The sequence below is a fragment of the Chaetodon trifascialis genome, chromosome 10 (genome assembly GCF_039877785.1).
Source record: "Chaetodon trifascialis isolate fChaTrf1 chromosome 10, fChaTrf1.hap1, whole genome shotgun sequence".
In the NCBI taxonomy this organism is placed as follows: Eukaryota; Metazoa; Chordata; class Actinopteri; order Chaetodontiformes; family Chaetodontidae; genus Chaetodon; species Chaetodon trifascialis.
This window is the reverse complement of record NC_092065.1, coordinates 2,406,925-2,433,255: the sequence shown is the minus strand read 5'-3', so window position 1 is coordinate 2,433,255 and position 26,331 is coordinate 2,406,925. Positions and strand designations below refer to the sequence as shown.

The 26,331-nt window shown below is 43.7% G+C and overlaps 2 protein-coding genes and 1 non-coding gene across 3 annotated transcripts; 2 read left to right on the top strand and 1 right to left on the bottom strand.

Annotated features, from left to right (window-relative positions):
* The first annotated feature begins 1,209 nt into the window (after positions 1–1,209).
* On the top strand, positions 1,210–16,158 carry eif4g2b (eukaryotic translation initiation factor 4, gamma 2b). The gene is made up of 21 exons (XM_070971926.1): positions 1,210–1,389; positions 2,507–2,615; positions 4,325–4,390; positions 5,417–5,542; positions 8,486–8,588; positions 8,734–8,865; positions 9,199–9,265; positions 9,369–9,520; positions 9,657–9,767; positions 10,263–10,445; positions 10,810–10,951; positions 11,142–11,305; positions 11,453–11,566; positions 11,939–12,067; positions 12,230–12,334; positions 12,748–12,963; positions 13,113–13,371; positions 13,468–13,672; positions 13,794–14,002; positions 14,368–14,489; positions 14,586–16,158. Exons 8-21 carry the CDS (start codon positions 9,437–9,439, stop codon positions 14,649–14,651), a joined length of 2,109 nt encoding a protein of 702 aa, XP_070828027.1. The 5' UTR covers positions 1,210–1,389; positions 2,507–2,615; positions 4,325–4,390; positions 5,417–5,542; positions 8,486–8,588; positions 8,734–8,865; positions 9,199–9,265; positions 9,369–9,436; the 3' UTR covers positions 14,652–16,158.
* LOC139338251 (small nucleolar RNA SNORD97) lies at positions 11,675–11,842 on the top strand. Its single transcript, XR_011602575.1, has one exon. It is a non-coding gene; the product is annotated as a small nucleolar RNA SNORD97 (small nucleolar RNA).
* LOC139337313 (uncharacterized) lies at positions 16,159–25,455 on the bottom strand. Its single transcript, XM_070971856.1, has 8 exons — positions 25,195–25,455; positions 24,574–24,714; positions 22,914–23,114; positions 21,489–21,676; positions 17,546–17,759; positions 17,224–17,322; positions 17,048–17,115; positions 16,159–16,748 (listed from the first exon to the last, which is right to left on the bottom strand). Exons 1-8 carry the CDS (start codon positions 25,453–25,455, stop codon positions 16,589–16,591), a joined length of 1,332 nt encoding a protein of 443 aa, XP_070827957.1. The 3' UTR covers positions 16,159–16,588.
* Between the last annotated feature and the right edge of the window lie 876 nt (positions 25,456–26,331).

The following is a 26,331-nucleotide window of genomic DNA, read 5'->3' as shown; positions in this document are numbered from 1 at the left end:
GCCGTTCTTCACATTATTTATGCCAAATACTAATTCCTCAGAATGAAATGGGCAGCAGAAGCTCATTCCACGAGGACCAGTATGGGCCAGTCAGTACGGATTGTAGACTGGTGGCTGGAGAGGTTCTAGTTCATCCCCTGGGCTCTGAACCCCTGGTTGGTCCTGTTTGTGCATGTGTGTTTCAGGCAAAAATAACTACAGAGAACCTCACCCACACAGATGTCTTCTATGAGTTAACATGGTGCTACATTTTTATTACCTTTTATGGCATGACGTCCCTTTGAATATATGGTAAATAATTGTGTTCTTTCAAAAAGAGAAAATATATATTTTGATTATTTCAACAAATATTTGTTTCAAGAGCTTTCATTTTAATTTTTGTGATGCATTTGTTATGTTGTTTCACAATACTGACACTTATTTCCAGAAGATTCACGAAACAAGGGATACTGGGCCTGTTGAACCAATATAATTAACTGATGCCAATGACAAGAAAACTTTTTTCTGATGTGCTTTCCTTTAACAAATGAATTATTATGATTGTGATTATTAGGATTATTATTATTATTGTTGTTATATACCTATGCATACATAGTGGTCATCATTTGAACAAAAACACAAATATGAACTTGCCACAAATGTCACAACAACCCACTCCAATTACCTTTCTGAACTGATCCCTGCCCAAAGTAGTCCAGACATTTAATAAATTGTAATTAAGTGTCAAAAGCTAAATTAAGCTAAGTTAAATAAGTTTAATGATTTAAAGGAGTATAATGCACATTTATAGAACTTTCCTAAGACAACTTCTGCTAATGATGAGTTTTCTAGGATGCAAGGATGTGTTTCTATGCATTCTGAATTTATTATTGTTGTTATTGTGCACACATCTTTATTAATGTTTTTTATTTTTTCAATAATAACAAGTGATTGTGTACTTATTGTAGAAGTAATTTAGTAACTTTCCCTTGTTTTGAGCAGATAACCAATATCTTCTCTTGCACTGCAGATGTTAAATTGTGTGTCGATCAACTAAAGGAGGTGGCCTCTTTTGTGTCACCATGCCTCTCATTGGATGATATGTACTGCGTGAAACGCCTTAATAACATACCTTTCCAGTGATTGGTCAAAATTGACATAGCAACAAAATACGTGACCAATGCAAATTGGTGAGTTTTCTGTTGCCGTCAAGCTTTTGAGCTCTCTACCAGCTAGCTAACGCGAACAAGCCTAGCGGCAAGTAGGGATTGATGTGTGTGTTTGTGCGGTCATCTCACTGCTTTTAGCTCTCCTGGTATCTATCGCATCACCCGCTTCTCTTTTACAATTGTTCTTATTTCTTCTTTGGTAGTCACACAACAATATAAAACTGAAGTTGCTTTGGTAAAGGTAAGGCAGATTTTTCTCCCTTGCAAAACCGCACCGGCTCATCCAAAATGGCTTCTGCTAGCTAGCAAGCTAAAATACCGACGTCTATCATGAGCTTGCTAACTATAGCATATTAGCTTCGAAGCCGGCAGATAGCCTAGCTTACCTATCGCCCAGCTGATTTACATTCAAGTAGAAAATGGCGTCGTCGGCTGGCTACTCTCTTAACCACTGTTTACAAGAAAGTAAACGTAGCAATGCGTCGTATAAATGTCATGGGGAAAAATGGGTGTTTCACTACATGGGATTCGGACCAGGCTCACTAAATAAAAATCTGGCCTTGAATCCTTATGTTAAGTCTACACCATGATGGGATGGCGAACCAAGCACAGCCGACTGGAAACGTTAGCAGCTAACCACGCTGCCCTTCCCCATTTCACTGCATCATGGTGTAACGTTAATGTCCTAAAGGTTCGGTTTGTGGGCTAGTCCTGTTTTCCGTCTAAATAGCAAATGGACTCAAAACATGTCGGATTATACACTTGCGCCATTAGTGTAGTATTCTAGTGTAACTGCAAACCTTTCTCTTCACATAATGCTTCACATTCGTTTGAACAAATCGTAAATTGTGTAAAACAACAGTACGCGAACGTGGTAAACATCCTCCTAAAGTCGTGATGGAGCTAACGTATGGAATTAGCAACCTAGCTAGCTAATTAGTTAGCGTTAGCCGGTTAGCTGACGCACCTTTGCTTTGTTGTAGCAGAGCAAAGACGAGCGCGGATTTCAACGTTTTGACGTGATGTCAGTGAACGAAACACGCTCATCAATGGCCAGATAATTACGTCTGCAACGTTAGTGTGTTACATGTCGTGTTTGTGACTAGTTTCAGTAAGGGGTTGCTTCAGTAATTAGATTTTTCGCCAATGGCTAGGCCTATAGTAACTGTTTTTGTAGCTAAGTTGGCTATCTGACGTTGTCCTGAGATGCTGTTGGACAAATCACTGTGCCCTGTTTAATGTCTGGTGTAGACCGTTATAGCTAATGATGCAGTCTGTGGATATGATTCCCCCCCCCCCCCCCCCCCCCCCCCAACCCCCATGCAGTGACTAATTGCCCTCCTTTTTCTGTTCCTCAGCACCGTTTTCCCCACCCCTTCCTATTATTCTTATTCTTTTGAGTATTCTTCATTGTCAAGCCGCCAAAGTGGAGAGTGTGATTGCAGAAGGGGGTGCTTCTCGTTTCAGGTAATAAACCAAAGGCTGAACAGGAAATTCCAGCATGGAAATCCTTCTCTTTTTTTCTCCAGGGTTAGCCCTCTGCTAGCATTTAGGGCAGGGACTTCCGGCCTTAAGAACAAAGCAGGATGTGGGAAGGCTCAAAATGGCTGTCAGACACTTTTCTTTGTGAAACCTTTTGAAAAGGGGGGTTGGGTAGACATAATGAGTCTTAAAAGGATTTCTGTGCTGTTGGTTGCATATTGGTGGTAGCAGCAGTTGACAGTATACAGAGTCACTGTAAACAGGATGTCACGCATCCTTGATTCAGTTTTAAAATGCCTTAGCTGAGGCTCCACATGCTCTGGGATGCACTCTATGCTGGGTATAAAAGTTAGTGTGGGGCTTTTAATGTTGCAGTTTTATGGTGGTGGACCTTCTCAGCCAGTTCCAAAAATGTAGTTTTCATGTTATTTCGCAGTTGTGCTGATCATCAAAATGTTTAAATTCCACTTCACAAGGTTTGCAGCTGTCCTGAGCCCACAAATAATCTGTGCTGCGCTCATTTTCAGTTCCACGCGCTGTTATGAAAATGTGATTATTAGTAGACTATGATGTCTGTGATGAAGCAGCAGCAGCAACTGAGCAGTCAGTGTGAAGAAGAGCCCGTTCTGCTTTTCCACTGCGCCTCAAACATGTTCATTTAGCTTTTGTGCATCAAATAACGTTTTGGCTGTTCAAGTGATATTGTGTTTTCTCTGATGGTGATTTTAATCACTTATCACTCTATTTGTTATCATCAAGTATGCTCAACTTTTTGGGTCAAGCATCATAAAAGTAAGCACCAAAATTGGCAGTGTAATTTGTGAGCAGTTAATCAGTGACTCAAGAGGCCAGTTAGAAACCAATAAATTACCACAAAGCAGTGGTAAAATTAAGTCCTGAACCAAAAATGAGATTTATTTGAACTCAGATTTTTGAAAGCTACTTGCACAACAGAAAACCAAATTTCTGTTCATTAAATAATTGATGTATTTGGTGAACAGTCACTCAGTGTAAACCACAGAACTATAAGACACATTGTGAAACTACGTCTGTGGAAGGCTGCACATCGACCCTCCTTGGTTTTTTCCACCTGGTTGTCTGAGTGGTGCATTAATGCACATTCCAACACCTTAGCTGTGCTACATTTGGCTTTGCTCTTTATAAATGTGTGCATTGTCATTCTCATAATGGCATTGCTGGCACTCCAACAACTGACAACAGTCATGTAAAGAGAGTCCTGTAATGTTTATTCATGAAGTGGTCGGCCAGGCCAAGCCATCATTTATCATAAGTTTCTACTATCAAATTGTTTTGTAAAGTTAGTGAATTAGTGGTTTTCTGATAACTGGCACAGTTTTAGCCTTAAGTGATCATCCTGAATACTGTGATTATGTACAAGGATACACCTAGTTAGTGGTTCAGTTCTATCACATTTAAGTAACCCGTTTTATATCTGTATGCTTGATGGTCTTGAATTCTAAACAGATGCATTTTCTAACTGTACATTTTTGGGGTTTTTAAAATTTTAATTAATCTCAGTCATAACTGAGGACTCTGTGTAAAATAGAGGTTGAATGAATGAATAAGCAGCACAGTTAGCCTCGTTTCCTATGAGGTAAAGATACAGACTCATTCTGTCTTCTGCAGTATTACATGTACCCAATGTGTTTCCCTCCTCATGTTTGTCTCTGCAGTGCTTCTTCGGGGGGAGGAGGTGGTAGGGGTGCACCTCAGCACTATCCCAAGACTGTCGGCAACAGGTTTGTCATTTCGATTTTTTTTCCACAGCACACTTCATTGTATAGTGATGTAGTTATGAGCACCATAGCACCAGTAACTGTATGCTTTGATTTGCATACAGGGTCCAAAATTAGCGCTCACCAAATGTTTCCAACATAGCATGTTGACAAATCTGATAAATGAGGTCTGTCGGCAAGTTGCTGAAATAGATTTACTTCACCACAAACTCTCGTCACTGCAGCACAAAAGTTAATCGGCCACATTTTGTTTTGCATCCACTCTGCTCACGGGTGGCAGCATCCAACGTACGATCCTCAAGAACTGTATCACAGTTCTTTGATTGACCTTTGCTGTATGCCGTTGCTACAGCTGCACTTACTTTATGTGGCCTGCTTGATAACCAGTAGCACCGGGGCCACAGAGGAGAATTTTGCACTAACCACAGAGAGAGTCTAAGTATGAGGTGGTACATTGCCAGAGTAGATCAACCCAGAAGGAAACATGAAGACTGTGGTGGAAGAACGACAACGAGAACATTTAACATGAAGTGCTGCTTTACAGATAAAGGTGTGAGGAGTTTTTAATGACATCATATGCAGTTTTACAGCTGGGTCAAAATGTTTTGGCCAGTAAATCTTTTTCAGTTTGCCAGCCACTCACAGGTTGACCGAAAAGGTGAATTTTGTATCCTGTTTGCATTCTCAGAAGTCCTGTAACATGATGTCAGTCAACTGCAGGTGTTTGTTTAACCACCGGGCAGTCTGGGATCATTTTACCACAGAGGGTTAAAAATTGAAACCGTTTAAAGTGTGACATTAGTAACGCAGCTCTCTTACTTGTTTTCACTGCTTGTGATAATAATTTACATCCAACATTGGAATTTTATTGTAGTATGAGTGTATCACTGGTACAATAAGTAGTGCAAGTGATTACGCTTTGTACCAGAATAATAGCCATATTTCGAGGTTGTGTGTGTGTTTCTCTTCCAGCCCTGATGTTTTTAGACTCTGTGGTATCAGTCTCTCTGTCTCTCTCTGCTTGTTCAGCGAGTTCCTGGGGAAAACCCCAGGGCAAAGCGTTCAGAGATGGGTTCCTTCACGAAGCACTAGACGAGATGTCAACTCCAGCAACGAAAAAGAGCGACACGATGCAATCTTCAGGAAAGTGAGGGGGTAAGGTTCAAGCCTGTTTGCATATTTCAAGAGTTGATTTTCTACCCCCAGGTACAAAAAGCACGTTTCCCTAATTCTTCCTTGACTTGTATCCACACCTGACCCAGATACAGTGTGCAAGAATGTTTTTGTGGCTGGAGGATTGTTAGTACTAAAACCGTTTCAGTTGGGTGCAGAGTCCAAATTTTTCTAAATTTACAAAACCCATTATCAGTTGATGTTGTTTGGCTTGCAGAATGACGTTCAGTATTGGCAGCAAAGCTCTTCTGATGAAAAGTGCCACTAAATGTCTTGAAATGTGGAACAGCGAGTTTGACAAAGGTTTCAGGACTTGAGGTCACGTTGATTAAGTAAAATACCTTAAATTGGTCAGAAAATCAAATTTCACCTTCCCCTAAATGCTCTTTGACCCAGATAAGATTTCTGAAGTTCCCCTCTGGGGTTAAAGGCTTTTTCTTATCATGACTTAAGGAAGTTAATCAACTGTATCTTGCTTGATTTTCAAAAGGGACATAGACTTGAATTGTGTAGTTCTACAGTCACTAAAACAGCATGTGCTTTGCTAAAGGCACTTGAGCCCTGTTCCCCTCAATGTCAGGTGATGTTTACAAGTAGAAAATGAAGAGATGAGATTCCCTTCGGGAATGTAGACTTAGCTGGTGGGCACCACAGGATCCCGATGGTAGAGTCAGAGATGAAGAAAACACTGCACATTAGGGTTGGGCGGCAATCCGGTAATATGCTATCCTGCGGTATCTAAAAATAACGATGTCAGTTTCATCACCGTCATTAAAAAACAAATGCTGGGCAAATAGGTTTATAGGGGCCTAACATAATTGTAGCATCGTCATAACAAAAATGAAGTCCACTCCGTTCAATGTATCTGGTTGAATTTTTACTTGAGAAAAAGGTGACTGTGCAGAAGTACATGCTAAAAAAAATGAACCTGAGCAATCGTACAGATACTTTAACACAGTTATGTCCATACGCTCATTTAGGCTGTACTGTTATCTCGTCCAAGCATACAGAGAAACTCCTCTGTTGAAAACACTTTTTCAGCCTTTTTTTCTGCTTGCTATTGTTCTTATCTCTCATAAAACGACAAAATGCAAACAAAACAGTAAAATAACACCGTGGGCTGCTCAGCAGAGTCCTCTGTGAGCACTCTGCTCATCCATGAGACGAAGCGGTGAAACTAACTGCGTGGTTAGGCTGGTCAACAGCTCAGCGACCCATTGGTCTATTTTGATGATTGACAACTATCAACCAGTCACAGTCAAGAGCATAGAAACTAACACAGAGTCATAGGAGGAGACATTTTTTGAGCTGGAATATATCTTTTGACCACAAAACAGCAAAGGCAAGACATACTTTATGATTTAGCAAAGTTTTTTTCTGCTACTCTTTGGCTGCTAGCTCGCAGAGTTTTCATCGCACAGTGAGGAGGCAGACATCTTCGTGATCATCAGACTCTCTGCTTCCATATGATACCAGGCTTGCATGGTTTGCGTGAAGTGGTGAAATCAGCAGATGCGGTACCGTTGACGTGCGCTATTTTCATGTTTTTGTTACATGTGCATATAATTTCTTGGGGTATGAATTATGTTTCGTTTGGGTGGCAATGCTCGGTAGAGGCTTTTAGCTGAGTTTCTCCCCGTCATTCTGGTATGCTACAAGTTAGCATTGGTGCTTCTTAGCGCGAGCATTGACTGTCTGAACTCGCGTCTCGCTGCCCTGCAAAGTGATTTCTAATTAGTCACAGTAATACCGTATACCCCGAGAAAATGTGGAGAAGGTTTGATGGTACCAAAATTTGGATACTGCCCAACTCTACTGCACATGTACTTTATGTGCAAGAATTAAGGCTGATCGAAATTGAATTCATGCCATTTCCCCCAAATCCCATACAACCATAAAATAAACCACTGAAATCTATGCTGAGCTGCCGCTTCTCGATGTCCCTCCTCATCACAGCAGGCATCAATCCTCACACTGCTGACACACTTTTCTAAATTCATGATCAGAAAATCAGGCGTCTAACATTAACTCACACACTGATAGTATTAACATTAACTCACACACTGATAGAATTCAATACTCTCATTAAAAACAAATCCAGTAAAGAATGTGAAAGCTAATGTGGATAATGGGGTTCAGTAAACAAAGCCTGTGGATTTAGAAATCATTAGTAATCGGCTCTGTTGCTGCGGAGATACTGCAGCCTTGTCCAGACGTGTGAATGAGTGCTTGTGTACAACTGAGACTTAATGCAGTAGAAAACAATATTTGAGTGAGTTTGACTGAACATTAACTTACAACAAACTTAAGAGTGAGCTTCAGGACAGTAGGTTTGCTTTTTGTGCCTTGAAGACCCCTGTGTGGCTGACATTATCGTGGCTCTGATGCTGCTCAGCTTTCTCATTGAAAATGTAGGTTTCTGTGCCAAGTGTATGATTTCTATAGAATTAGTACCAAAGAATGACCTAAACCTAATTTGAGCCCTTTATAGTTGCTTTTTAAATGTCAGACAAAGGTGATCATGGATGTTGAGGATAGGTTATTGGATGGAACGGTTGTTCACAGTTTCGCCGCTTTGCGTGCAGATATACGTAGAAGATTTGAAGTATCAACAGTTCTGTTTTGCAAATATAACTGTTTGGTTTAGCAGCACTTTGTGTGGAGCTGCAGCTTCAGACCTTGGTCTCATGTGAATCCTAGTGTCTAAGAGTTATTTGTGAAAGCAGCCTTCTGTGTGTGGGCCAAATGCAGATCGTGTCAACAGGGTTAGTTTTACGGAAGAGGTATAACCTGATGTGTATCTTCAAAGTCATGAGGGTCCACACATCACCACGTGCAACTAAGCATATTGGAAGAGCTTCTCGGTAACATCATATTGTGCTAGCATGCTGACTCGCCCTTCCCCTCTTGTTTTTCATTTTCTAGCATACTCAACAAACTCACGCCTGAGAAGTTTGACAAGCTATGCCTTGAGCTCCTGAACGTGGGCGTAGATTCAAAACTCGTCCTTAAAGGAATCATCTTGCTGGTAAGTGCACACTCGTGCTTAATGGAAACGTATTCATCTCTTCTTGGCAGGCTGCTCTGAGTGACTCATACACTGCATGTTTTAATGACCGGAGTGTTCCCTCTCTGACTTTTTCCTCCTCTCCCCGTCCCTCGCTGCGGTTTAGATTGTAGACAAAGCCCTAGAAGAGCCGAAGTATAGCTCGCTCTATGCTCAGCTATGTCTGCGCTTGGCAGAGGACGCACCAAACTTTGATGGCCCTTCATCTGAGATCCAAACATCCCAAAAGCAGAGCACAGTAAGTGTGGCTGTTCACATTAGCTGGATACTAGCTAAATACATTCTAAAGCCTTGACTGTAATTGTTTCCTCTCCTTAATGTCACTGCTGCCATTTCTGTTCTGCAGGCCATAATAAAGCAATCGGTGCTGGTCTTTCTCTGATAAATGCTGATGTTTTTTCTTAATGATTATTTTGTCATCATTATTCACACCTCCATGCGGCATTTTAAAACAAAGCTCATTCCTCAGCTCATTTTTTTGTAACATGTTCGTATGTAGACGTGCTTGTTGAGCTTGCTCTAATCGATGGATCCTATTTTTGTTTGTTTGTTTGTTTTTTGCTGATTGTAGACCTTCAGAAGACTGCTGATTTCCAAACTTCAAGATGAATTTGAAAACCGCACCAGAAATGTTGAAAGTAAGCTCAAGTCTTTGTGCATCATGTCAGAGACGGAGCGTCTCTGCGGCTCGTCTCGATGTGACCTGTCCACCGCTAACATCTGTTCCTCTTTCCACTTCAGTCTATGACAAACATGACAACCCTCTTACTTCTGAAGAGGAGGAGCAACGTGCCATTGCCAAGATCAAGATGCTTGGCAACATTAAATTCATCGGGGAACTTGGCAAACTCGACCTCATCCACGAATCTATCCTTCATAAGTGCATCAAAACAGTACGTGCGCTCTCGTTTTTTTTGCATGTTTGAAATTCACAATGAATTCTGAAAGAGGAGTTGGAACCAAAAGAAACACTGCAGACCTTCGTAAAACCAACCTTTCCCTTCCTTCTGTCCTTTATCTTTTCTGAAGCTTCTGGAAAAGAAGAAGAGAGTTCAGCTCAAGGATATGGGGGAGGATCTGGAGTGCCTCTGTCAGATAATGAGGACAGTGGGGCCGAGACTCGACCATGAGAAAGCAAAGGTAACAGCTGGAGCCTTTGGTGGCGGTGCTGCCGTCCCGTGTGTGTGTGTGTGTGTGTGTGTGTGTGTGTGTGTGTGTGTGTGTGTGTGAGTGTGAGTGTGAGTGTGAGTGTGTGAGTGTGTGAGAGTGAGTGAGTGAGTGAGTGAGTGAGTGAGTGCGTGCGTGCGTGCGTGCGTCAGCCAGTTACTTATACTGTTGCCTGCAGAAGTAAAACCCAAAAAGCTTAAATGAACAATTTAGAATTTCTATAAGATTCCCTGGGTGGTAAACACAAACCAGCCCCCACCACCAGCCTCTTTTCTCTGTGCCCTTGTGGTCCCATCTGGGTTGACTGACATTTCAGGTCCTGTGTAAGCTCATCATCTGACTGTGCATAGCCTCACCTAAAGCCCCGCTTGGCTTGCGGCCAGTGCTAACATGAAGCCTGCCGCGATACTTTATGCATAAGCTGTGCCTGTCCTCACGCCCTCCCTCCTCTCGCCACCTGTTCTCCAGTCTTTAATGGATCAGTACTTTGGCCGTATGCGATCCTTAATGAACAACAAGGAGTTGCCCGCTAGGATCCGCTTCCTGTTGCAAGACACAGTGGAACTGCGAGAAAACAACTGGGTCCCCCGCAAGGCTTTCATCGACAACGGACCAAAGACGATTAACCAGATCCGTCAGGATGCAGTGAAAGTGAGTTGTTGTTTAGATCTCCCACATTTCGGGATGATTAATAGTTATTGTTCAACATCAGAAGGAGAGGACAGAGGTTAAGGCGTGCATATGTTAAGCAGCTCCATAAATAAACTTAAAAATTATAACCCCCTCCCTTTGCAAAGAACCAGTTCCTGCACATCAGCAAACAGTCTGAGGACTGTGAGTCAGCAGCACATTGTCCTGCATGCACAGCATTTCATTAAGCAGTAATCATGTCGTTCAGCATGGAGCTCTTAAAACTCAAGTTAATGGTAAAAATTCAGGTTGAATTCTGGGTCATCGTGTGTGCATTTCATTGGACAGTGTAATAACCCCCACTGTGCTCTGTGTGCTCCTGTAGGACTTGGGTGTTTTCATCCCAGCACCCATGTCTCAGGGGATGAGGATGGACTTCTTCCTGGAAAGCCCCTTCATGCCCAACAGAGTGAAACTGGACAGGGAGACTCTCGGGGGATTGGCTGACATGTTTGGACAGATGCCAGGTACGACCTTTGTTCCTTGGTGTCATGACACCAAATGGAGTTATAAAGCTCCTCAGAAAGTTTCGGTTACCTTTTTAAGTTGTTGTTGTTCATAAGACGATGAGCTAAAAGTGAGCTAATTCATTCATTTAATACTCCTCCGCTTGTGCGAAATCTTTGCTGGCATCATCTTTGTGTTTTGTTCACTCAGGCAGTGGGATTGGAACTGGCCCGGGGGTTATTCAGGATAGGTACTCGCCCACTATGGGACGCCATCGCACCAACCCGCTCTTCAATGGCCACAGCGGCCACATCGCCCCTCCACCACAGTCACAGTTTGACATGGGGCCAAAGTCTTTTGTTAAGTCCAACCAGGTAATCCTTTTAACAGTGGATATTAATATTCATCAGGCTAACAGAGTTGTTTGTCATGGTGACAGTGATGTTTCTATACAAATCCTGAGGTCAGTTAAAAAAACAAAACAAAAAACTAATTGTCTTTAACCACGTGATGTTGGACAGGTTCAGAACCAGCATTTCCTCAACCAGAACCAGAACCACATGGCCCAGCAGCAGGTCCAGTCCAAGGACATGCCTCCACGATTCAGCAAGAAAGGACAGCTCAATGCAGACGAGGTAACTAGATATTAACATCATAGCAGTGATTCATATTTGAATAAAGTGAAAACATCAGACTCCATCATGCATTTATATCATTCAGTCCCAGCTGACAGTGCTAAAGTCATGCCCAGTGATTATAAAAAGACGCGTTATTCTGAGGAACACCACCGACTGCCAGTCTGTCCTCCACCTTTTACTCTGTCTTTGATCCATCTTTCCTGTCCCTCCTCCACTCCTCTTCTTCAAACTGGTAGCTGGTCCACTGACTGCGATTATGAGATATGAGGGCATGACTTTAGCTGATACAGACTTTGATTTATTTTTTATTTTTAAAGAACATGACTGAACCCGTTTGCTCTGTGTTCATGATGCTTCGTGGTCCCACAGATCAGCCTCAGGCCTGCTCAGTCATTCCTCCTCAACAAGAACCAGGTACCCAAGCTCCAGCCCCAGATCCCCACTATGATGCCTCCCAGCGCCCAGCCCCCACGCACTCAAACCCCCCCTCTGGGACAGGTAGCAGACAGTCCTTCCTCACAGTGTGCCACTAGTTTAGTCTAACTAACAGAAACAGAGAGAGGGTAGAGCACAGTAGTAGATTACAGAGATGGAAGGTTTGAGAGAGCTGTTGTTGTGGACCTGTACCTGTGTGATAATCACTTCACCTTTTTGCCTCAGCCTCCACAGCTTGGCCTGAAGACCAACCCTCCACCCATTCAAGAGAAACCTCAGAAGACGAACAAGAAGCCACCTCCTGCCAGGGAGGAACTTCTTAAAATGACTGTAGGCAAAATAGAAACTGTCTTTTCTTCCACTGTTTTCAGTGTGTAGCTGCTGCAACATGTACATGATGAAAAAAATATTCCACAAACCAGGAAAACAGTGAAACAACCAATTCCCACAGGCACAGACAGTCAGACCACTGATGAACGAGTCTTTCCTTTTCCTCAATTACCACAGAGTCAGTCAGATGCAGAATAATTGGCTGGATATATAAAAGCAGCACTTCTCTGTTGTGATTGGTCCACGATCAACACAAGATGAGATCTCTGCTACCTAAAACAATCAAAACCAGAAACATAACCTCCGTATCTGAGTAGTCACAGCAGCTGAGAGCTCAAATCAGTTTTCATGTTTCATGTTTGGCGATCCCACGGGCCTCAGCTCATGTCTGCGCGCTTCAATCTTCTCTTTAGGAAGCGATCATGACTGAGTACTTGAACAGTAAGAACCTGACTGAGGCTGTGAGCGGCGTGCGAGAGATGAGGGCTCCCAAGCACTTCCTGCCAGAGATGCTGAGCAAGATCATCGTGTGTTCCCTGGACCGTCCTGATGAGGACAAGGAGCACGCGAGCACTCTGATCCACACACTCCGCACCGAGGGCCTCATCACTGGAGAGAACTTCATGCAGGTACACACACGTGCCATTTGTTTTACGCCACACTCGAACTGGACTGACAGAAGTTCAAGGTTATTGTTTAGAAGTTTTGTCATTGTTGAGCCTGGAAGAGGGCGGTCATCATTCACGCTCTGGCACTTACTCCCGCTCTCACCGTGCAGGCTTTCCTCAACGTCCTGGACCAGTGCCCTAAGATCGAGCTGGACGTGCCCCTGGTGAAGTCCTACCTGGCCCAGTGTGCAGCCCGGGCCATCATCGCAGAGCTGGTGAGCGTGGCGGAGCTAGCTCACCCCCTGGAGAATGGCACCCACTTCCCCCTCTTCCTGCTCTGCCTTCAACAGACGGCCAAACTGAAGGACAGAGAGTGGCTCACCGACCTGTTCCAGCAGAGCAAGGTCAACATGCAGAAGATGCTCCCAGGTACTTCCACCCTCAGACGTTTAACATTCCAACACAGCATCCTAAAACCTTTACAGACTCACCAGTGAGGAGTAACCGACCCGTTCTTCTCTGCAGAAATCGATCAGAACAAGGACCGCATGCTGGAGATCCTGGAGGGGAAGGGACTGAGCTTCCTGTTCCCGCTGCTGAAGCTGGAGAAGGAGCTGCTGAAGCAGATAAAGGCAGACCCGTCTCCACAGTCCATCTACAAGTGGATTAAAGACAACATTTCTCCCAAGCTTCACACCGACAAAGGCTTTGTCAACATCCTCATGACCAGGTAAACAGACGGCAGGAACCAGAAAATGTGTGTAAATTCAAAGAAAGGCAAGACAGAATATTGGAAATGACTTCATGTAAGAGGGCCTTTCGTGTAACCGGCTGCTGTATTCTCTTCCCAGTTTCCTCCAGTACATCTCTCAGGAGCTGTGCATGGCGGAGAGTGACGAGCAGCTGGCGGCACCCTCCAAAGAGCAGCTGGAGCAGGAGAAACAGCTGCTGCTGGCCTTCAAGCCTGTCATGCAGAAGTTCCTGCATGACCATACCGAGCTGCAGGTCAGCGCCCTGTATGCCCTGCAGGTGCACTGCAACGCCAGTGCATTCCCCAAAGGTACGGCACCCCCCAAGTCTCCGACAACCGATGCAGTCGTTGATAAGAGTTGGTCTATACAACAGCAGAATGCCCCACTCAGTAAATGTTTGATCAAGATTCTTAGTCAAATGTCATGAGTTCAAGTAAAATAATGAAATCCAGCTGCTTCTTCAGTGTAGAGATGCTGAAACTGTCATATCTGTCTGCGCTGTCTGCAGTTACAGTAGCTCTGGTTAAAACATCAATTTAAAAACAGCACGTTTGTTCCCAAAGCAAGAAGTCGTGGCTCTGAGGCTTTTTTTCAGATGTTGCTAGTAGAACAAAACGGCTTGTTTTTCAGAGGAATTTCAGTAATTAAAAAAAAAAAAAATCTTTCCTCTAAGGTATGCTGCTGCGCTACTTTGTCAACTTCTACGACATGGAGATCATTGAAGAAGAAGCCTTCCTTGCATGGAAAGAAGACATCACCCAAGAATTCCCTGGAAAAGGAAAAGCTTTATTCCAGGTTCAGTAACTATATACTATATTCACAAACATCACATGGTTAAAGGGTAACATGGCAGCAGCTTGCTCATGTCGTCACGTTGCTTCCCCCTGTCAGGTCAACCAGTGGCTCACCTGGCTGGAGACGGCGGAGGAGGAGGAGTCAGAGGATGAAGCAGATTGAGAAACCAAGCAGAAGCATCATGGTGCAGAAGACCGACGTCATCTTATTATTACAGTCGCCTTTCCTTTATTAAACTCCTGCTTAATTTAACCACTACCACGTGGCACTCGGCTGCTTCTGTCTTGCAACTCTAAACCGAAAGCTTGTACCCGTAGGGCCTTGTGTGTTAACACCGTGTGAGCACCATGACGATAGGCTGAGAAGCACCATTCAACCTGTTGCCTAACGGATGATGGTTCTGTATCCGATCAGCGGCGTGAATTCTGAAGTCTGGAGTGACTCAACCATGTGTTTCCTCTCTCTCTCTGCTCTGACTTTAAGTTTGTGACTTTATTTTTTCTTTCACCATATTGCATGTTTTTCATTTTCACTCAATTTTCGCTGATTTGACTCTCAGTAGGAAGCGGCTTTATTTAAGAATGTGTAGGACTTCCCCCTAAATACGTCATCTAAGTGCTCCTATTCGCTAATGCTAACTACAGACATAACAGCCCATTAAGGTGAAAGTGTTGTCAGTGACCTGCTTTGTGATCTTCTGTCAGAGTCCAGCCCGGATTCCCTTCCATCACACTTCATGCATCATCCTTAGAAACCAGAGGGGGGTTTAAAATGAACAGATGAGCTGCAGTGATCCTTTAAGCTGGAAATCAGACAACATTCAGCCTTTGTTTCAGAACGCACGATGAGTGGAAGGGAGAGCGAAGTGTAAGCTGGCAGGACATTTCTAAATTAATTAAGATGCGAGCTGAGATGACCTTAGATCCCAATTTTTTTTATTGTTCCTCCCCATCAGGAGATCCTCGTTATCTGTCCCTCTTTGTCTTTTCTTACATGAGTGGTTGCAATACTCATCCTCCTCCAGGTGTTACAATACTTAAAAAGACGTAATCATTGGTGTGCCGCCGTAACGTTTCAAAGTTGCCTGTGTTTCTACCTCTTAGTTAGATGGGCTTTTGTTTGTTGTGCTGAGATAATGAAATCTACTAAGAAGAACCTAGAGCCCAAGCACATGCTGAAGTATTTGATTTAGTCCTGGCCTACTTGCACAGTAAATTTATGGAAGCAGACAAAGCTTCACGTGGTTTACAAGTATTAAGACTTAAGAGCGAAAGAAAAGCTTGTTTTTATCATTTTGACAGCTCAGCGTCCTCTTCGATAAACCGAACCGTTAAAGGCGGGCTTTTGGATTGTCCTGTCACCCCGAGTGGCAGCATGACTGTGGCATGTTTGTTTTGAACGCTCAACGTGGAAAAAAGCAAATTTTGCTTTTTTTTTTTTTTTTAAATTGGCAAAATAGAAGCAAAGCCTTTAGATAGGTTGTAATGGAGCCCTCTCACTAAAAGAAGTAACAGCTAATGAAATAAGAAACATCGTTTTACCCAAAAATCGTGCTCACAAGCCATGTTCATGTATACGGAAATAGATTTGGATCATATTGTAAGGTATCAAAATTATTGTGCATCACTATTGCTTTACTGTCAATAAAGTCCAGTACATGAGCACCAAAGCTGTTTTCCTCTTTTATTGACAAATCTGCATCAGAACACTTCACACCGTCTCATCTGAAACAACCACGATGCCTTGATGAAGAGCACGTGGAAGGTAGCAGAGATAGAGACAAGCATGTTTTAAGTCCACCACTCCCAGATTTCTCTGTTTGATTCATTTAAACCTACACAGTAACTCATGAGGAGAGGGAGAGGAAAAATGTTCTGAAGAACCGTTAAGACATTTTAGCAATCTACAGAAGCAGAAGGTGAAATTTTGACTCAGGATGAAAACCAAGCCGGATCTCCTGTGTGACCGTGGAGGTAGGAAGAGTTGATTCAGGCTGTCATGTTGTGAGGGGAGGACCAGGGCGTGGAGGTCTGGGTGTCTGATTTTCCTCTTCCTGCTGTCGTGACTCAGCAAAGCAAAAGGTCATAGGTCATGGCTGGCTACTCCTGGTCTGTGGGTATCCAGAAGTATTCCACCACCTTCCTGCTCCGGCGCTGAGGGGCAGAGTCGGGCCGCTCTCCTCCGAAGGCGGGCAGCTCGTCGAAGTGACTCGGGCCCGGATCCCTCCCCGCATGAGGGGCAGACACCCTCAACATGGTCCTGAGGTAAGATTCAGTCAGAAAATAGTGAAAAATGAAAAGACATCACAGCATTTTTGCACTCTGTGGCAGAATTGCCTCATATCTCCAATCCTGGAGGGTTTCGTGCTGTCAAATTAGCTGAAACCTTAAATTCTCCTGCATAGTTTGATTTTTTTACCCTTTAAACCTTTCGGATGATGATAACAAAACCATTCTGGCTTCCTGAAAAGCTGACACTCTGGAGATACAAGGTTTCCACCTGCTACGACTGGTGAATGTTTGTTTGCTTCTAGAGCCCCCTGGTGGCCACAACGTTACCTGGACATGCTCCTCTCAGGCTCCTCGGGGCTGGACTCCGGGGTGGAGATGTACACGGGGTCTCTCTCCTGAGCACAATCACATGACACGAGAAATGTCACCATCACACGCTTTCACCGATCCATCAAACAAACTCAACCTAAAGCTAAAGGTACGACGCAGCCACAACAGCTCACCGTAAAGTTTCTCGGGGTTCCGTCTTGATTTTTGAGAATTTTGACCCTCTGATTGCTTTCTGTCATGCAGAGGAAATAGCTCTTGATGTTTGCTTGACTCTGAAGGAAAACAGCAGCATTGACTTTAGATCTGTGTTCATGCTGACTTCTAGATCACACAGCAGCAGTAATGACAGCGAGGCCCTTCAGGCACATTTTTCAGATCACTCCAGCAGAGATAAACACTTAATGGCTGCCTCTCCTTCAGAGAACACAAGCCTGTTATGGCTTCTAACCGCTCAGCCATGATGAACAGTACCGGATGTCAGGGACGCTCTCTCACCGCTTTGCTCTGTCTCAGAGCTTTCAGGTCCTCCTGAGCTCTGAACCTGCCGGCCAGCTCCTGGTGCTTCTCCCTCCAGCTGAGGCACTCGGCCGTCTTCTCCTGCCGCTCCCTCTTGGCCAGACGCTTCTCAGCCTCGGCCTCCTGCTGAGCCCGCCTGGCCTTTTCGCTCTCCTCCTCGGACACCGTTGCTCGGCGCCTCCAGCTCATCTCACTGCAAACACAAGGCTGAATTTACCTCCCACAACATTGCCGTGTCAATTTCCTTTTTATTTGCATTCTAATTTATTCTCTAAAAGTGAAAATCGGTCATTTAACTTTCATGCCCTTTATAAAAACAAGCCTAATATCAGCCAATGAATCAATGCAACGAGCTGCTAAGAGATGGAAATTCAAGCCACTCTAAGTGCAGTGTGTTTCAGATTAAACGAGCACATCTGGATTCTGGATGGTTCTTTTGAAGAATCACTGACCCTGCACACAGACCACCTCATCTCATGAAGGTGAAGAAGTGTGATTTAATGGGCTTTTCTTTGCCTAGCCTTTTAAATTCCACCATATGTCTTGTGAAACATGTCCTCCCTGACTTAAATCTCAGTTTCTACTGCTTTCTCCTTCTCTGCCGCCTCCTTTTAATTTACTGACGACTTTTTGCTTGCCCTCCTGAACTGGGACATGTTAAATCACTGCTGATTTCGTGCACCTCCCGTCGGGCTTTGTTAAGTGAAAGGTTCTAGGCGTAACTTGGAAGCACGTTGACCGACCTCAGGGATGCATTCATCATTTGTGGTTCTCAGTTATTTTACAGTGTGGCCAGAAAAAAACATGACAGGAATCATGATGTAGCAAAGGCCAAAACGATAAGTCTTTTGTTCCTTGTATCCATCTGTAGCAGCGCCGTTGGCTTTGATGCCAATGGCATTTGGCTTTGTGGGGAACACTGTTTAGATTAGAAGTTCAGCAATTCATCTGATCTGATGGTTTTCTAATGTTATAATTAACGTCCACGGCTTTATGCTCAGAAGGAGAATACATGCCTGAAAAGTTAGAGGTTAAATGGAGTTCAGGTACTTATACGGGTGATGCATGACACTGCACTGGGTGGCCCCAACATGGCAGCACATGATGTGTTTCAACCAAACTGTCTGAAGGAAACATTAGAGCTCACTGAGTAACATGATGCTGGACCCTCCTCTGAGGAAAATCACTTCTTGTTAATGCGATTTCTTCTTACGGTTATGACCAAGTTTGACATTCATAGCTCTTTCTACTTTTACATAAGAAGTGGTGAACCTAAAGCCCCCACCAAGCACCCTTCATATTGGGGTTGAAGGTTATGAATGATCCTCTAATAATGATAATCCTCCTTTCTTTGTAGGCTGTGAGTCCTTTTTAGGGGCTTTGAGTGGTGCTTACCTTGCTGACATGTTGACCGTTGCTCTGAACTAAAGAAAATAAGTAAGAACTCTGCTGCAGATATATAAAATAGTTAACTAGACTACAAGCATGTCTTCAGGACATAAAGACCTGGATGACCTGCAATTTTCTGATGCTAAACTCGGACAAAACTGAAGTTATAGTAGTAGGCCCTAAACATCTTAGAAAGTCACTTTCTGATGACATAGCAGCTATGGATGGCATTGCGCTGGCCTCCAGCACCACTGTAAAGAATCTGGGAGTCATCTTTGACCAAGACATGTCCTTTCACTCCCATGTAAAACAAATTTCAAGGACAGCCTTTTTTCACCTACGTAATATCGCAAAAATCAGGCATATTTTGTCTCAAAATGATGCAGAAAAACTAGTCCATGCATTTGTAACTTCCAGGCTGGATTATTGCAATTCCTTACTATCAGGCTGCCCAAATTCGTTGCTGAATATTCTCCAGTTGCTCCAGAACGCTGCAGCACGTGTTCTGACGAAAACCAGGAAGCGAGATCATATTTCTCCAATACTCGCCACTTTGCACTGGCTCCCTGTAAAGTTTAGAATAGAGTTTAAAATTCTCCTCCTTACTTACAAAGCCATAAATGGCCAGGCACCTTCTTATCTTAAAGAGCTCATAGTACCTTATTGCCCCACTCGAACACTGCGTTCCCAGAATGCATTTCTACTTATGGTTCCTAAAGTCTCAAAAAGCAGAACAGGAGTCAGAGCATTTAGCTATCAAGCTCCTCTCCTGTGGAACCATCTTCCAGTCTTTGTCCGGGAGGCAGACACTGTCTCTACATTTAAGAGTAGGCTTAAAACTTTCCTTTTTGATAAAGCTTATAGTTAGGGCTGGCTCAGGCTGGTCCTGGACCAGCCCCTAGTTATGCTGCTATAGGATTAGACTGTCGGGGGACATCCAAAGATACACCGAGCTCCTCTGTCCTTCTGTCCCTCTCCATCCGCACGCTCTCATGTCCTACCACGGTGTGTTACTAACTTAGCTCCTTCCCCGGAGTCTCTGTGCTTTGTCGTCTTGCAGGTTCCCATGGACAGTGGCTGAATCTGGATTGTGGATTGCAGCTGCGTCTCCTGCCTTGGCCCTGCCTGACATCCACTGCAACTGCTACTACTGTTATTACATCCACTGTCACTGTTACTGTGATTGCATGTCTGTCTCTCTGTCTGCATCTGTCTCTCTGTCTGCATCTGTCTGTCTGTCTGCATCTGTCTGTCTGTCTGTCTGTCTGTCTGTCTGTCTGTCTGTCTGTCTGTCTGTCTGTCTGTCTGTCTGTCTGTCTGTCTGTCTCACTCTCCCTCTCTTGCTCTCCCTCTCTCACCCAACCGGTCGAGGCAGATGGCCGCCCACCCAGAGTCTGGTTCTGCTCGAGGTTTCTGCCTGTTAAAAGGAAGTTTTTCCTCGCCACTGTCGCCAAGTGCTTGCTCATGGGGGAATTGTTGGTTTTCTGTAGATAAAAGAGCTTGGTCTGTACCAGCTCTATATGGAAAGTGTCCTGAGACAACTTCTGTTGTGATTTGGCGCTATACAAATAAAACTGAAATGAAATTGAAATCAGCCAGCAGGGTTTGGGGTTGTAGAAGGCAATATCGCACAAAATGATGCAAATGTGACAAACGGTGTGTTGTTTGGAAGAATATGTGGCCTCCCCTTGGTTACACCATTTGAGATTGTGGCATCTGGACCATCATCTCTGCGTCCTGCACAGTGCATCTTGTCAGTGTGGAAGATGTGGTGGTTTAATTAGGGGCAATTATGTGCTACTCATATTTATGCAGCCACAACAGCAAAAGCAAAACAACCTTCAGCCAAAGAGGGCAAACAGGCTGTTGTTCGGGCAGCTTTAGGTGCACCTCCCCACTTAAGTGAGTTCTACAATAAAGCTGGGTCAATGTTTGATTGCACCGCAGAGACTTAAGGTTCATCTTAACTGCTCCAGCATTAAGTCCAAACTAACCAAAATATTGTCAATTAACAACGCAATATAAATATAATCCAAAAAAATATCCTAATATAACGTAATGTAAATGTTACATATTCAACATGAGTCCAGACTATTAAAAAAGAATCACACACATGCACATGCCATTCTTTTTGAAGAACACAACAAACACATCATGCACATGCTTCAGTGAAATTAATTTCTCCGCGTTTGATCCATCCTGGTCAGTCGTTCCCCTGCGGCAGACTAGGAGCGGTCTGCGGCTCAGTTCCTTTCTCATCACCATTGGTCAGGTGGTTAAAGACCTCAAAGAGCTTTTATGAGCAGCAGTTTGACTGACAGATATTTTTTCTGTGAAATCTCTTTTATTTTCTTACTTTCTTACTAGTTTCTTCTTACCTCGACTGTTAACAATATTTAGTTTTTGTGCTGCCTGACGGGCGGAGATGTCTCAGTCAGCAGTGGCAGGATGTTGTCACCTGCTGCAGCCTCATCTGATGCTCTGTTTTTGAATAAACTTCTCATCTCGTGCAGCTTTAACGTAGGGAACGCACCTGTCTTTGATTTGGACGTTTTCCTCTGTGATCTGTCTCAGCTTGTGTCGGAGGTCGTCTCGGTCGCCCTCTAGGCTCCTGTTCTCCTGCAGCAGGGCCTGTTTATCCCCAGACACCCGGTCCAGCTTCAGCTTGGTTTCAAAGTAGATCTTCTCCGTTTGTGCTAGCAGAAGCTGCAGATCAGTGTGCTTCAGCAAGAAAAGGCAGACACCAAATTAATCCATCCCACTGATGATGATATATCCCGTTTCCGCCCGGGCTGATTCTGGGATACTGATGCTGGTAACAACGAGAGGAAACTCGATTCCTGGATGTCATCTGCACCTCACTGCCCTGCTCATCAGGACATAATTATGGAAATGATGATGATCACTTCTTTCCTTATTAATGAATCTTTTTTGAGGCTCTCTTTGTTCCTCAGACCTGCATTGGGATGGCCAGTCCCATCTTAAAGGACAATTGTATTTTTTAGCCTTAGGGTCTGCATAATAATTATCTGTTATGTCCCAGTGTGGGTTTTATATCTAGTATAGAAACCATTAAAAAAAAACAAGAAAACAAATCAAGACATAGTTTCATCTTTAGATTGGGCACAGTCATTCCCTGAAGTCATTTCCTTGGGTCTATTTTCAGCAGTGGATTAATACACAATTGGTGCTTAAGTGAGCATTTCTGGCACAGTGAATGTGGCTCTGACTTTTGTCATTCTGAAGGAACTCGGTGCAAACTAGATGGATGCTAGATGGATCAATTAATATTAAGGATTTGTTGACTACAGGAAAAATGTAGGATATCACCAGCCTACCCCTTTAAAATGTACTCAAAGTGACTTGATTATTTAGTATAATTGGCTTCTTGATATATTGAACCAGTGTTTTCACGATGACTGATAATCTGATCTATCTAATCTGAGTATTTTGGTATAACTCATCAAAACTGCATTCAACCACAATTAATTTTAATGCAAAACTTTCATAATAAGATTCAAGAAAACTTTTATTAATATTATTATCAGCAAATTTTATACTTTTATATACTTTTTTTTTACTTTTCATCTCATCATCAACCGCTTATCCGGGGTCGGGTCACGGGGGCAACAATTCATTTTCTCCTCACTGTAAACACACTGCCGCTAAATTGGTACTTATTCCACCAAGCCTCTGTTCTACAACTACTGTATGATTAGCTGCTGAAAGGTGGGATGAAGTGTAACATCCCACCCTGATGGAGTCCTGATGGAGCACTCAGGAGCGTATACATTACATGTTGTACTACAGTTACCAATTTCAGCCTTTAATCATCGCTGTTCTGTCTCTAACAAGCTCTTTCCAGGTGAGTGTGCAGATCAGCTGACAATATCTGTGTCAAACTGTGTGTGTGTATGTGTGTATGTATGTGGGTGTGTGTGTTTGTGTGTGCGCGCACCTCCTTTCTAAGCTGCTGCAGCTCTTCGCCCTGCCGGCTCCTGTCAGCCTCCGCCGCCTCCTTGTCCCGCTGACAGCCCAGGGCCCGGGCCTCAGCCAGAGCCCTGCTCTTCTCGGCGTCCCCTCTTGACTCCTCCGCCTCGCTTGCGGCTCGCGAGCACAAGGCCGCCCTCTGCTGGCTCTGATACAGCTTCTGCTTCAGCTGACGGGGGCAGAGATGTAAGTGTGTGTTGTGGTGACTTGGTCGAGAAACAGTAGAGGCCTGCCTTTGTCTCTGGATGCAACACGACTCCAACCACTCAGTCAGAACAAGGGTCGGCAGTGAGTGAGCTACTATGTGGCATGAATAGATAAAGGGTAATAGTACTGCATGAAACTCCATCACCACCATCCTTCCCATGAGACTTAATCAGAAAATTTACATCTTGATCTAACTTATATGTCTTCTTCTAGCATTAAAGGGCCACGACAGTCATATATGACTGATGTTTTGTGTGGCTGTGAGGGAGTTTAAGAGCAACCCCCGATGATGTCATAGTGACATCATCATATCAGTTACAAATGTAGAGTGTGGAGGTCGGAAGAAATGGAGAAGATGCTATTGGTTGCATTATGGGAAGGTTGGATCCAGTGTCAAAGATTGTCCCTCTGTGTGTGTAAATACATTTTGAAAGCAGCAACAGCATCATGAAAATATCGACATACTGGTATTTTTGATATTGTGGCATGTTGATTATAATGGAGCACTAGCGCCACCTGCTGCTGATGTCGATGAACAACCACCCTGAATCTAATCTGTAGGTGATTGTTTCATTTGTTAATTTAACTTTTCTGTGGTCAGTTTTGTGCTAATGAGCTAGCCATTGTAGTAGCTGTCTGAGGCTAATATGTCTCTAATACAGCCTTCTGGTGTTAATTACTGAATGGCTATCTGTGGATGATAGTGGTTTATGTTGTACTCTTTTCACTTTTATTCCTGTAGATTTATTCTGTGTATGTTTGCTGTCGGGCTGCATGGTGGCGCAGCAGGTAGTGCGCGTGCCACATAGCAAGAAGGTCGCAGGTTCGATTCCTGGATCGGGCCTCTCTGTGTGAAGTTTGCATGTTCTCCCCGTGCATGCGTGGGTTCTCTCCGGGCAGTCCGGCTTCCTCCCACAGACCAAAAACATGCTCATTAGGTTAATTGGTGACTCTAAATTGCCCCTAGGTGTGAGTGTGAGTGTGAATGGTGTGTGTATGTGCCCTGCGACCGGCTGGCGACCAGTCCAGGGTGTACCCCGCCTCTCGCCCGTTGACAGCCGAGATAGGCTCCAGCCCCCCGCGACCCCGAAAGGGATAAGCAGCGTAGAAAATGGATGGATGGATGTTTGCTGTCAAAGACTGCTTCCAGCTAAACCTTCAAAGCTCATCTCCATTGAGATGCAGGCGATGCTGAAGGCTGTTGAAAAGTTTTGCACGGTTCATGGCTTTCATTCGTGAAACTGCATTATTGATGTGATGACGGAGAAAATGAACAAAATTTCCTCTTTCCTAACCTTCAGGTGGATTTTCACATTGATGGATGTTTTATAAATATTTTCTTTTCATCAGGAAAGGCATGGATTGTGTCCTGTCTCTCTAGTGATCTACTGCTGTAAACTATGCCCAGTGCTTGTGTGTACCTCTTTGACTTGAGCCTGCAACTCCTGGTTCAGATTCCTGAGGTTCCTCATGGTCAGCTCGTTTTCTGTGCGCATCATGATCCGCTCCATGTGGATCTCATTTAATAAATTTTTGTTTTCTTTCCTCAGATCCTCGCATTCCTGTGGAGAGGTAGCATTAACAGTGATGCATTGAAGATCTTAAAGATTAGTTTCAAAGGACATAAACATAAAGGACGACTTCTCTGAATTCAAAGTGCTTTGAGGAAAAACATAATATTTTTTTCACATTTATCACAGCGAATGATACAGTCTAAGTCTGAACACCTACTCTCACCATCAATTTTACCATTTTAGGTTACACTGTCTTTTGATCAACATTAAAACTTGTAACCCACCTTCACAATGCCAGCGTTCAAAGCTCATTCATTCAGCAAGCCACCCTAAGGCATTTAGATATGAGGTATGTGTTACAAATATTAATTTAAACACTTCAGTAAGTCATTCAAAGCCGGAGTGGACACAACCACGCACAAGACAGCAGGAGTTTAATGTTTGAGTGGTGCTACATATCAGTAACACCACAGGACAGGAGTGGGGCTAGAGGCCTGATCACAACACACCTCCTCTCTACCTCCTTACCTTCCTCTTTCTGACCAGCTCTCCTTGCAGATGGTTGATCTGGAGGAAGGACCCATTGGAGGTGATGGCGCTGACTGGCCTGACCACCCGTACAGGCCTCCTGGAGGGTCTGGAGAGACTTTTAACCTCCTCCGCCGCCCCTTTTCTGAACCCTCTGTTAACGTTGCTGCTGCTCATGGAGAAAGACTTGTATAGGCTGTCGTCTAACGAGGACTTCCCAGTCGTCTGCATGTCTGTGTGGGATTTGGCTCTGAGAGACATGTCAAAGCCAGATCGGCGCAGTGATGCCGTGAGAGCAGACAGCGTTTGTGTTCAAAATGTAGGCGTGCGCCGTGAATGAAGTTCTCAGTTTCACGTTGAGTTCGCAGGGTGGATCACCAGCTGAGGGTCATTCATTATTCATACGGTAACATGATCGGACAAACTTGAATGGGACAGAGGCTGTGTTTTGTTACGAGGGCTTCTCTTTTCCTTTACAGAGAGAATTGTGGTCCAAATTTTGACATGAAATCTTCACACGTTTAGTCAGACCACTTAATACTGCTGAGGAGCAATAGCTGCTCATCAGGCCTATAGCCTGCTTCTTCTCAGATACAGGCAACGTGTGAGGCACACTCATTTGCTATTGCTGGAGTAGGTACGGAAAGTCAAAGGTGCAATTATTTAGTCATTTGACTTTGACATGAAGGATCATTGTTCACAACCTGGGATGACAGCCACAACAGTAGAGGGCACAAAACAAACCCCACATCCAGACACTGCCTTATTTTGATCGCATCTTTATTTGAAAAGTGTTTTCTTTTTAGTTTTGACTATTTATACACTAATATTTTATATTTTGTTACATACTTACTTGAGAATAATCAAACATGAGTAAATACCTTCTATGTGAGGATGTAATTCAAAAGGGTAATAAGAAAATAGACTTTTCCATTATGTAAATCTATAAGTAATTATTGAGTTATTTAATAATTTAAAAATCTTTTATGCTTTTATGATTATTGATAACCATTGGAAAACACAGTTTGCTGTAAGGAAATCTTTCAATTATTTTTTCCATACTCAGAAGGAAATAAAATTTAAAAATAAGTTGATTTTTGGCCTTACGACCTTCCATAGCTGGGAACTTTGCACCAA